Source organism: Mytilus edulis, chromosome 2 (genome assembly GCF_963676685.1).
Source record: "Mytilus edulis chromosome 2, xbMytEdul2.2, whole genome shotgun sequence".
NCBI lineage: Eukaryota > Metazoa > Mollusca > Bivalvia > Mytilida > Mytilidae > Mytilus > Mytilus edulis.
This window is the reverse complement of record NC_092345.1, coordinates 29,490,629-29,504,033: the sequence shown is the minus strand read 5'-3', so window position 1 is coordinate 29,504,033 and position 13,405 is coordinate 29,490,629. Positions and strand designations below refer to the sequence as shown.

The window sequence follows — 13,405 nt, the reverse complement described above, 5'->3', positions numbered from 1 at the left end:
CAAGTTCTTAATGTGAGTTTAAAATAATTATTTACATGGAAACATTATTATTCAGAGATATTTTTTTTAATTTTTTTTTATCCCGGGTAATATATTGTATTGGGTTAAATAAAAACTACAAGAATAAAAATGTTTAAAATTTTAATTTTTCATGTTTTCTTCAAGAAATCTGTAAAATACGGTTGATTTATAAGTATTTTAACAAATTCTGACTTTATACTGAAATTGGGCATGTTTGAGCCACAGCTTTTATTTGAGGAATAAATTTGCCAGGCAGTATTGTGGATTAAAAATAATCTCCAATTAATACCAAAGTCTTCACTCTCTTATTGAACTCGTTCGCGATTTAACTCATATGTTTTATTTATAGTTGGTGGTTACAATGAGAAACAAAACTTTTCTGTTTGTTTTCTTGTTAAATGTGGCTCATTTTAGCACTCATGAAGTGGTCTAGAATCAAGCTTCTTTTTGTTAAAGGATTATTTAAGTTGATTTGTTCATGATAAAACTAAAAGCAACCACTTACAACTTAAAAATTACAATAACTTTACCATGTGAAAACAAACTTCTTTCTGAATTCATGTGACATAAAACTGTTTTGACGATATCATTTTACTTACAGATTATACTTGCTTTAACATGTTTATGGATCAAAACAAACCATTTGAAAAAATGCTGTGTTTACCGCAATTATGAATTATGGTTTTGTAGACTGAATGTATTTTGATGACTTTCAATTTTATGGCAATTTATTTTTAAAAAGTAAGCAAGTTCTCAAACGTAAATTATCAGGTTTACAGATTTAGGACATATTTGTCAACTACTTTTTATACGACCGCCAATTTTTTTTGCGTCGTATAATGGTAAGATGTAGTCGTCGTCTGCGTCGTCTGCGTCGTCGTCCGAAGACGCATTTAGTTTCCGGACAATAACTTTAGTGAATGGATCTCTATAAATTTTTAACAGAAGGTTCAATACCGCTTATGATTGATTTTAGGGGTTGCGGTCCCAATAGTGTAGGAATTAGGGGCCAAAAAAGGGTCCAAATAAGCATTTTTCTTGGTTTTCGCACAATAACTTAAGTATAGGTAAATAGAAATTTATGAAATTTAAACACAAGGTTAATGACCGCTATAGGAAGGTTGGGATTGATTTTTGGAGTTTTGGTCCGAACAGTTCAGGAATTATGGGCTAAAAAGGGCCCAAATAAGCATTTTTCTTTTTTTTTCGCACAATGTCTTTATTACAAGTGAATAGAAATATATGACAATTAAACACAAGGTTAATAACCACAAAAGGAAGGTTGGGATTGATTTTGGGAGTTTTGGTCTAAACAGTTTAGGAATTAGGGGCCAAAAGGGTTAAAATTAAACTGTGTTTGATTTCATATGAAAATTAATTATTGGTGTGTTTTGATATGACGAATCTAACAGTATATTCTTACTATTTGGTCCCGATTTCAAATTGGTCTACATTAAGGGCCAAAGGGTCCAAAATTTAATTTATTTGATTTTAACAAAAATTGAATTCTTGGGGTTCTTTGACATGTGGAATCTTAACATGTAATTAGATTTTTGATTATGAGCGCAGTTTTCAAATTCTTCCAAATCGAGGTAAAAAAATAAACTTTGTTTGAATTCAACAAAAATTGAATATATGGGGTTCTTTGATATGCTGAATCTAACCATATGTATATAGATTTTTGATATTTGGGCCCAGTTATCAAATTGGTCAGCATTGAGGTCTAAATGCTTCAAAATTGAACTTTATTACATTTCTTCAAAATTTGAATTCTTGGGGTTCTTTGGTATGCTGAATCTAACCATGTATTTTGATTTTGGATATTGGACCATAATAGGTAAATGTTTGATTTAAAAGTTTTTAACTTTAAGTTCTTAGACCACATTAATTCTGTGTCAGAAACCTATGTTGTGTCAACTATTTAATCACAATCCAAATTTAGAGCTGTATCAAGCTTGTATGTTGTGCCCATATTTGCCCCAACTGTTCAGGGTTCGACTTCTGCGGTCGTATAAAGCTGCGCCCTGCGGAGCACCTGGTTTCCTATTGTAATGCATTACGAAAGTAATAATACATCCATTTAACAGCACTTTGGCTACATTTGTTTGTACATGTCCAAAGTCAGAAACCTGATGTTCAGTGGTTTTCGTTTATTGATGTGGTTCATAAATGTTTCTCGTTTCTCGTTTATTTTAATACAGATTATAACGTTCGTTTTCCTATTTGAATCGTTTTACACTAGTTATTTTTTTTGGGACCTTCATAGTTTGCTGTTCGGTGTGAGCCAAGGCTCCCTATTAAAGAAGACCTTATTTTGAGCTCTAGTGTTCTACTTTTACTTTTTGACTTTGATGCAGAGTTGTCCATTTGCACTTATAATAAAATTAACGGTATCAATTTTCTTGCACCAGATGCGCATTTCGACAATACATGTCTCTTCAGTGATGCTCGTGGCCAAAATATTTGAAATCCAAAGCTTATATAAAAGATGAAGAGCTATAATCCAAAAGGTCCAAAAAAGTATAGTCAAATCCGTGAAAGGAATCAGAGCTTTGCATGAGGGAGATACATTCCTTAATTTATAATAATTTCTATCATTTTGTAACAGCAAATTTTAATAACACAAAAAAAATCCGTATTTTCATGCCAGTACCGAATTACTGGCTACTGGGCTGGTGATACCCTCGGGGACTAATAGTCCACCAGCAGAGGCATCGACCCAGTGATAGTAATAAAATTAACGGTATCAATTTTCTTGCACCAGATGCGCATTTCGACAATACATGTCTCTTCAGTGATGCTCGTGGCCAAAATATTTGAAATCCAAAGCTTATATAAAAGATGAAGAGCTATAATCCAAAAGGTCCAAAAAAGTATAGTCAAATCCGTGAAAGGAATCAGAGCTTTGCATGAGGGAGATACATTCCTTAATTTATAATAATTTCTATCATTTTGTAACAGCAAATTTTAATAACACAAAAAAAATCCGTATTTTCATGCCAGTACCGAAGTACTGGCTACTGGGCTGGTGATATAACATATCTTCTCATATCTTTACACACTGTTAATAAATAAACTCATCATAGATAACAGGATTAAGTTAAGTTATAGCTTGAAAAAAAGAATATATTCAAATTAAGCCTAAAATTCCATGAAACGTTTAGAAAGATATTGGGCATAAAAGTCATGGCAAAACATGTTTTACAAATGAAACTTTCAAATTGAAGGCTATTATGTTATTGTTTGATTCACATTAGGATTATATCGTATTTAAACAATGTTGTCGAGGTGGTAGTTGTTTTCATTTCTATAAGATTGTATTACATGTATTATTCAAATATTTGCTGATTCCATACAGTAATTTGAAAATATTTATATATGCCTATCAAGATCTTTGGTTATTCATCATTATTATAAGAAAGCTGTCATATTACATGATTTCTAAATGCATGCTAATGTGATTCGAATGATTTAAAAACAAAACTCGAATATGAACAAAATACATGATGAGTATACTTTATTATAGGAAGTGCTACAAGTACAGTCATATCAACCATGTTAATGTCGTTGTCAAGCCAGAAAGAACCGATTCCTGAGATTAAAAAACCTGACTATGCTGTCTTACCAGAAACAAACAGGGAAGACCTTGCCAAAGCAGATGGCGATGAAGTAAATTATACTCAAGACACTAAGGGCAGTTTACAAGACAATTTATACACAGCTATTTCACAGATGGAAAATGCGAGGGAGATGAAAACCTCTTCCAAAGACTCAAGTCATTTACAGGAAACTTTAATTGAAAACATTATGGAAGCAATGTCTAATGAAAAGATTCGAGAGTTAGTTATCGAGGTTGCTAGAGATGGGAGATATAAAATGAAAATCGTCCCTATAGATATTTGGGACTTTGGAGGTCAGAAGGATTACTATATGACACATCAGTTGTTTATCACAAGCCGTGGAATTTTTGTGCTAATGTTCAACGGAAGCCAAAATATGCATCAACACATGCCTGATTTGTCATTTCTACCTGGTCACTATGGCCAACCGACCATTGCAGGTAGTACAAATTAAATATGTAATTATAAATCTACAGCATCTATTCAAAGTAATATGTGATTTTAATGTCATTAAAGTAAACAGGAATATATGAAATATATCATTACATGTAGCTGTCTTTTTTGTTAAATTTTTAATCAACAGTAGAAACATTATTTCACTGATATCAGTTTTTATACGACCGCGCAATGTTTTTGTGCGTCGTATAATGCTATAATGTCGTCCTCCTGCGTCGTCGTCGTCGTCGTCCAAAAAAGCATTTTGTTTCCGGACAATAACAGTGTAAGTGATTTGATCTCTATAATTTTTACCAGTAGGTTAAATACCATTGAAGGAAGGTTGGAATTGATTTTCGGGATTATGGTTCCAAATGTTTAGAATTTAGGGGTAAAAAAGGGGGAAACAAAGCATTTTTCGTAGTTTGTGTGTAAGTTGTATGCATCTCTCTGAAATTAGTCCACAAGGTTCCATATCACAAAAGTCATGCTGGGAAATAATTTTGGGTTAATTGCGCCAAACATGCATGAATTAGAGGCAAATAAACTCTTCATAAATACCAGAATTGGAATTTTATATTAACGCCAGACGCGCGTTTCGTCTACAAAAGACTCATCAGTGACGCTCGAATCAACAAATGTTAAAAGGCCAAATAAAGTACGAAGTTGAAGAACATTGAGGACCTAAAAGTTTTGCCAAATACAGCTAAGGTAATCTATTCCTGAGGTAGAAAAGCCTTAGTATTTAAAACATTCATAATTTTGTTAACAGTTAATTTATAATTATGAACATATCAATGATAACTCGGGGAAATAAATCTCCATCAGCAGTGGCATCACAAAGGGATGAAAATAGGCTTTTTACTAGTTTCAAGACATAAACGTGTTTAAAGGTTTATGGAACTCTCTGAAATTGTACATTTTTCCCTCCTAAAAGAAAATAATCTTCAAAATTTCAAAAAAGAATTGATGGGGGCGGGGTTCAAAACATTCTTTTTTTTCTTAAAGATTTTTACAATTTTCAATTTTTTTTCAAATTATATTTAGATAACTTCCCTTACAATGGTTTTGTTATAAGAAATGATGTTTTATCTTTAGATGATTAGCTGTCAATTTATTTTTATAAATTGCTATTAAATGCTGATGAAGATATACTAAATTTTAGCCATGATTTTATCGGGAGGTGATAAGCTGTTAATTTATTTTTAGAACTTACTATTAAAGACTGACGAAGATATAGTAATTTTAGCCAAGATTTTATCTTGTGGGGATTAGCTGCCAAATTTTTTGTACAACAGCAAAATATTTTTGTGTTCGTATAATGCTATGATGTTTTCGTCGTCTGCGTCGTCGTCGTACGAAGACACATTTGATTTCTGGACAATAACTTATTATAATAAGTTTAGGTTTATGGATCTTTATTAAGTTTTACAAAAAGGTTCAATATCACAAAAGGAAGTTTGGGATTTATGTTGGGGGTTTTGGCATCTTCAGTTTAGGAGTAAGGGGGCAAAAGGGGATCAAAAACAAGCATTTTTGTAGTTTTCGGACAATATACGTGTGTTAGTGTATGGACCTCATTGACATTATACCACAATGTTTCACATGACAAAGGGACGACTGGAATTGAGTTTTGGGAGTAATTGCCCTAATCATGCAGGAATTAGGGGCAAAAAGGAGCATATAACGAGCATTTTTCTACTTTTCAGACAACAACTTGTCTTTAAGTGTATGGATCTTGCTAAAATTGACTACAAGGTTCAATACTTCCTAAAGGGAAGGCTGGGGTTGAGTTTAGGGGTAATCGCTTCAAGGGCCTGAGCCTGAGCTGGGTTTTGTGGGAGGGGGGTCAAATTGTTTGAAAAGTTTCAAGAAAAAACCGTCAATTCTATTGCGCAATAGATTTTCAAATCTTTGACCATATTTATTTTGTGTCAGAAACCTATATTATGTCAAAAAATTTATCACAATCCAAATTCAGACAGTATCAAGCTTGGATATTATTTGTGTCCAAATTTCCCGTTCTTTTCAAGGTTTGACCTCTGCTGTCCTATCAGGCTGCGCTCAGCAAAGTATTGTTTTAATATAATGATATTATCAGCCATCTTATATAAAAGTTTTTTTAATTTAAGAAACCGTTATTGTGATTTAGATATTATTCATAAAGAGTCAATTATTTTATTGAAAGGTTTATCAATACCATATTTTTATTAGCCTTTTTTCCTTATCCTGTCGATTATTTTTATTTAATCAACGTATGATGTCAGTTTCTCATTGGTCAAAATTTAATTATGACGTCATTTTTTTTTGCTTTCCTCGGAATGTCCTATTGTGACCATATGGGTAAAGGAACATCTCGTTCAATACATTATTTCTATACTCTCAACTGTTAAATTGATAAATCTTATAAACGCTTGGCAAGCTTCCTTTGAAACATTCCCCATTTCCATTTTCAATTTTATTTAGTACCTTAAAAAAAAACAGACAGGATTTTTTTTAAAACTTCATGTAGAATCCACCACCCTTCATATTCAATGAAATTCAAAGATTGTTCTCCCTACCCTCCCGACACAAATATATTATTGATTAAAATAGTAAAAATTTAAAAGAAATTATCTCTTCCCCCTTCCTTAAAAAGAAATGAAGAAATAATGAATAGCCTTCGCCTAACTAGTACAAATGTTTACAGATAATTTTAATTCGATTCTATGTAATGTGCATGTAAATTACGTGTACATGTAGTTTACTGGTGTGAACAATTCTCGTGTACAAGTAATTATAACCGATGTACAGAAGACAACAAATTTAGTGTGAAGCCAGTATTCATTACATGAAACTAATTATAAACAGGTTGACAGTACGCGACGTTTCATGTGAACACAACCTTAGTTTCATATAATATAATGGAAAAAGTAAAAGTTTTATTTAAAATGTACATCATTTTATATTTTCATTTCAGTTTATCTTAAACATTGGGTGAATTCTATCCTGACATTCTGCAGAAGGACGAAGGAAGGTTTTCCTAGAATTTTATTTGTGGCTACACATAAAGACCTTATTGCCAAGGTAATATCTAATTGAGATTGACAATTGATCTACAGACCATATAGCCGCAGACGGGTTTATCACACATCTTGCGGACTGTGCGTCCCTGAGGAAACAATGTATAATACTGAGAGTGATTTATTTCTTACACAATTTAAATGACATGAAACTTTAATTTTGACTGTAAATTAAGTTTATATGAGGTGGACCCCGATTAAAAGATTTTTTAATATGAGCATTGTTTTAAGGATTATATACCCTTGTGTATTTTTCGATGCTAAACATATGGAAAATCAACAGCCTTTCCCTTGTACTCTTTTATTTGACAATTCAGTACTGTATATAGACCTTAACACTTTTTGAAACCTGCCACGCATGAAATATTGACGTAAAATAAACATTTAAAGTGTAAGCATGGTTCTTTGATTGATGGAAATTTAAAATGACCTTATCTTATTATTCAGGAAGAAGTGGAGATGCAACGGCAACATCTAATTAAATCAATTCATGAACTATTTGAATCTCATAAAGGGTGCAACCATTTAGAATACCAGGAACTTCTATTTGTCGATGCAAGAGATAGTTCCGATCCAGATATTGCACTTCTCAGAGAGCGGTTAATCCAGAGAGCAATAGAGCATCCGCAATGGGGAGAGGACATGCCGACTGCCTGGGTTCCTTTGGAGTTAGAATTATCACAGGAGGTTGAGAATGGTTCCAACATTATATCACGCGCCCAGTTAGAAGCACTGAATGCTCAAAACAGGTCATTTACTTTGACAACAAAACAGCTAGAGAGTTTTCTGAAAATTCAACATTCGTTGGGAAAGCTTATATATTTTGACGATATAAATCTTAGAAATTTTATCATAATAAATCCAGTTTATATGATAGAAATTCTGCGGTCAATTGTCACCAATGAACAGTTTTGGCCAAGAGGAGAGGCATTTGCAAAGGTACATCTGAGTTTGAGAAAAGAGGGTATGATAGAAAAGAAAACCATATATGACATATGGGAGCAAGACGAATTTAGACACATCCTTCCGTTCAAAGAGTTTATGTTAGATATTTTGGTCCACCTTGATATCATTGTATTGCCACGGACAGATTTGGAACAACTTCAGTCACCTTTTCCCACCATTTCTTTCTATCTGGTTCCTTGCATGATTATAAATCGAGACAATACCAGCTACTTGAAAACGTACAACAATGAACAATCCAGTATTGTTCTTGCGTATACTTTTGTTGATGCTGTTATCCCACCAGCATTATCATACAGATTTTTGGGATCATTTTTAACAATGTGGGACTTGAAAATCTACAATGGGACACGTATGCTTTTTTGCGACCTTGCCGTTGTAGAAATCGATGATAAACACGACGTTGTCATTCAGATCAAAGAAAAGAGAGTAATTGTATCTTTGATACATCATGATGGTAGAAATAGAATAAATCCAATGCTGTCATCTTCTGTCCAGGAATGTTTGACTGCTGCTCTTTATAGAATCTCAGAATTTTACTCGTCACTCTCTACAGATAGAAGTTACCATCAGGAGTTTCATACAACAATGCCTTTTAGAATAGAGTTTGGAGTACATTGTCAATCTGCAATTTGTTACTTACGGAAGATGCCGTCTCCAATGAAAGCAACATGGAAATGTAAACATCATGGAAGAGAACATGATGTCAGATACTTGCGTTATTGGTATGCTGAAAAGGTATGAATTAACAAGACTTACTATACTTAAAAGAACATATGAAAATTATTATAAAATCATATTAAAAAATCCAGTTGTTTCAGTTAAGAAAAAGATTTTCCACAATTGCGTCATTAGGGATCCATTTGTGACGTCAAACATATAGCATGTATAGGTGACGCTTGTTTTTTTTGCTCAATTTTGCTAAACGTATGCCAGTTTTCTGAAAAGTGTCACAGACATTTTTGTTGAAATAATTTTAATATACCATATTCTTAATTTTTCAAGTAAAATTTTAATGGGGAGGGTTGGTGCCACATATGAAATCATTAGATAATGTCGAAAATATAACTAATTTTTAGAAAATTTACTGTTATAAATGAAATCCATTTATATACCAGGCTGGTATATTTATAATATATAAAGTCGATGTACAATCTTTTTTATTATACATAAAAAAAAAAAAAACATTTATAACGCATTAGGCCATACATACATAGTTGATTTATACAACTAAAAATAATACAGGTCAACAATACATGTCACTGGAGCCTCTAGTTGTACACATTTTTGTCAGTTAATAGTGAATACCTTTGATACAGTATATAATTTTTTTTTTTTTTTTTAGAAGCCTGCAGAGAGGTGCCGAAACAAATGCTCTGGTATGTTTGGTATTATTCAATTTCATCGTTGATAACATCTTATTTAGTACAAATGTGAATCTATACTATTAAACGACCTCATTTTGTGTGTCGCTTCTCTTCTTTCTCAAATAAATTAATCATCATGCCTCTGTGTCCAATAGGTACAGTGCATAGTCGCATTTGTCATCCATTCATATGAATATTCAGATTGATTTATTTTGGGAGAAAAACGAGAAAAAAGGTGTCCGGTTATAGTGTCCGTCATTGGACGAAATTTTAAGTCAGGTTAGACTTCCGGTTTGCGTTTTTGCTGTATACCTTGAACATACATATACTACGAATAAAGTGCATTTTCTATCTGATATCATTTTCAAGTTTTCTATCCACGGCGGTCACAGAGTTTATTAAATAGAGAGGGTCTGTATAATATATCAATGACCGCCGTGGATCGATTAGTAAACTGAGAATTGAAAGTAAAAATCAACTACACTTTATTTATAGTAATGAATGTTCATTTTATACATATGAGCGCTAAATTATTCATGTGTTGTTATTTAAAAGAAATGGGAATTTCGGGAGGGGGGGGGGAAAGGAGCCGGGCTAGAAAAACAATTGTCCTGTCCCAAAGTACCTATAACGTTTGATACCTTTTCTGAAATTCTCCAGTCATTAAATCTTTTACAAAAATTCATTGATTACAAAATTAGAAGATGTGGTATGATTCCCAATGAGACAGCTCTCCAAAAGAGACCAATATGACACAGAAATTAACAACTTTATGTCACTGTACGGTCGTCAACAATGAGCAAAGCCCATACGGCATAGTCAGCTGTAAAAGGCCCCGATATGACAATGTAAAACAATTCAAACGAGAAAACTAACGGCCGTATTTATGTGGAAAATATGAACGAAAAACAAATATGTTACACATAATAAAACGACAACCACTGAATTACAGGCTCATAATATACTAAATTTATGTTCATATTGAAATTAATAGAAAACAAAAAATTGAGAATTTTGGAAATAAAGGATGAGGGATAAAAAAACAAATTTCTGTCCCTAAGTACCTATGACTTTTGATACTATGCCTAAATTCTCCAGTCATTAAATCTTTTACAAAATTCTTCCTACAACACTTTACACACTTTCAACCACGCTATGAATGCCCGCGATTTCGCGGGTATGTTCTAGTAACAATTAAAAAAATAAGTCACATGATTGTCCCTAGATTTTGTTAAGTCTAATATTAACAATTTGAAGTTAACTAAATTGTGAACAGTCAAAATATTTAATATTTATGGAATAATCAAGTCCCTATATTTGAATTAGTATACCAAAAACATGTGTGCCCGTACGACCTCATGATCAATACAAGCAAAGCTTCGCAGTAAATCTAAAACGTTCATTTTTTCTCATAAATAAGACCGTTAGTTTTCTCGTTTGAATTGTTTTACATTGTCTTATCGGGGCTTATTATAGCTGACTATGCAGTATGGGATTTGCTCATTGTTGAAGGCCGTACGGTGACCTATAGTTGTTAATGTCTTTGTCATTTTGGTCTTTTGTGGATAGTTTTCTCATTGGCAATCATACCACATCTTCTTTTTTATATAGTCAAAAAGTAAAAAAACAATTCAGGAAAATCATTGGACCCTTTTTATTTCATAAAACAACTTTAGAAAAGTTACCAGTACCTGTATATATAGATATGAAGGCCAACAACAAACTCACTATTTATAAACATATAAAACTTAATAAAAGAGTAAACAAATATTTATTTAAAAATTGAGTTTTGAATTTAAAATAAGTAAACACTACTTTTTAATAGTTTATATAGAAGTTTTGATAAATGAGAGAACAAAATCTGTAGATTTAAATGATTGATAAAATGACGTAATATAATTATAACCCAAAATCACACATTCAGGTAATTCAGATTGTTTTTTTTAAAATATAGATCTATAGATCTGATGCGGACAGGGGACTCTTGAAATATGTATATCAATATCTTGTTTAGATTTTGAAATGACGCCACATGCTATAAAATATCATGTAATGACAATAAAGGTTTAAATAGTTCTATCATAGGGTGTAATCAATTTACATGAATCTTTTTGAGGATTCAAATTTGTATCAAACAACATTGTCAAACCTCAGCTCCTTGGAAAGTTCTCGTGTATAAAGAAAGTGTAATTGCGTTTTTCATTTGTAAACGGTAGGTTGAATATGAATTATTAACTTTTGAGCTCACCAAGCCGAAACTAATATCCGTCGTCGGTTTTCATCTTTAACTTTTACAAAAATGTTGTGCTCTAAAACTACTGTGCGAAATTTAACCAAACTTGGCTATGTTCATTATTTGAGTTTTTATTCTAGTTTTGACCACACATGCAAACTTACATGGCCGACATGGCTTAAAGTGAAACATAGGGGTAAAATGCATGTTTTGTCCATTATTTTGAAAACCGCTTCGAAAAAAGATACGAGTGATCTGACATTCGCAGAAATATTCATAAAGTTGAGATTTACCTACTATTTATTTACATGAAAACTGTCAAGACGACTTCTTATAGGAGATATTGCCTTTCAGTGTCAAATGTTTTTCAACATTTGTCGTCTTTATCTATAAATTTAAATCTATTATGGAAATTATAGATTAACTTTTATAATTAAGTGATAAACGAGAGGAGATCTACAAATAAGTAAAACGTTGCTTAAATCGTCAAACAACTCCTTATTGATCTATTGATGTTTTTGGAAATCTGAGACACAGTTTTGGAGGTCAAGCTGTGTTGTACAAGAATATATAAAATATTTTGGGATGCTATGAAGAACAAAGAAGCTAAATTCATTCAAGTGTGGACATCACAATATAGCAACTAATTACATAATAATTAATTATGTAATAATTATGTCATAATGAAATTATCACAATTTGAAAGATTAATCTTTCTTCTTTCTTTTGGTACCTCATTTATAAAATATAAAGAAGGATGAAATGAATTACATCAGTTTAAAGTTGTCTGATTGGGAGTAACAAAATCTTTGTATTGTGCTACCTTAATAACCATTATTTAAGGACAATTTTGAATGGTGAATATCATTAAATGCATTCTTCACAAACGTTCATATAAATTTGATAACAGAACCGAATGACATTTATGGGACAGGTCCAGGAAATTTGGAATTTGAACAGTTTCCAAGTGATCAGCATTTAAGACGACTTGTCGCAGAACTAAGCATCAACATTTGTCGTGAACTGGCTATTCATCTTGGTATAGAAGTCCATGTGTGGGAAGATTTAGAATACCAATTCCAACATGGCAACACTGACAACATCAAGTTTATGGCGTTATGGAAATGGAAACAAAGGGACAAGACAGCATGCATTGGGGATTTGATTCAAGCACTGGAGAAATGTAATATAAGCATTCACAATATGTGCCAGGTATGATTGTATCAAATAAATATACATAATAATTGTTCTAATTATTTACAATATTTAGAATTTAGCTGAAATCCATTTGTGTCTGTGTATACACATATCTTACTGTTAACTGACAAATCATCTCCAAATCAGAGGTTGATGTTGCATCAGATTGTTTACTATTCCCGATATTAGAGTTGTGGATCACATTATGTGAGACCATTTTATTCAATTTTTTCCAAAAAATTTGTTAAAAAGTATTTTTGTATACTAAGTATTACTTCCAGTTCAGATACATCTTTGATATTTTAAAATTAACTGAACATTTCATCTTTTGTATTCCTAAAGTAGAGAGAAGGGGATGGGGATAAGACATGAAAGGGTTTTGGTACTTTTTCTAAATTGTTTTTAAAATTTTTCCAGTTTCCAGTTTTGAGTAATAACTGAAAAACACTTTCACTAATTATTAGCCAGAAATTGTGCTAAACTGTTTATATCTATGGACATGATTGT

At 32.1% G+C, this 13,405-nt stretch overlaps 1 protein-coding gene across 1 annotated transcript in view; it reads left to right on the top strand.

Moving 5' to 3' along the window:
• LOC139511913 (uncharacterized) overlaps positions 1–13,405 on the top strand; it is a 71,742-nt gene that overhangs the window by 48,001 nt on the left and 10,336 nt on the right. The window contains exons 9-13 of the mRNA XM_071299064.1: positions 3,548–4,081; positions 7,036–7,142; positions 7,586–8,839; positions 9,447–9,480; positions 12,636–12,913. Coding sequence (XP_071155165.1) covers positions 3,548–4,081; positions 7,036–7,142; positions 7,586–8,839; positions 9,447–9,480; positions 12,636–12,913 — 2,207 coding nt within the window. The remainder of the gene's footprint in view (positions 1–3,547; positions 4,082–7,035; positions 7,143–7,585; positions 8,840–9,446; positions 9,481–12,635; positions 12,914–13,405) is intronic.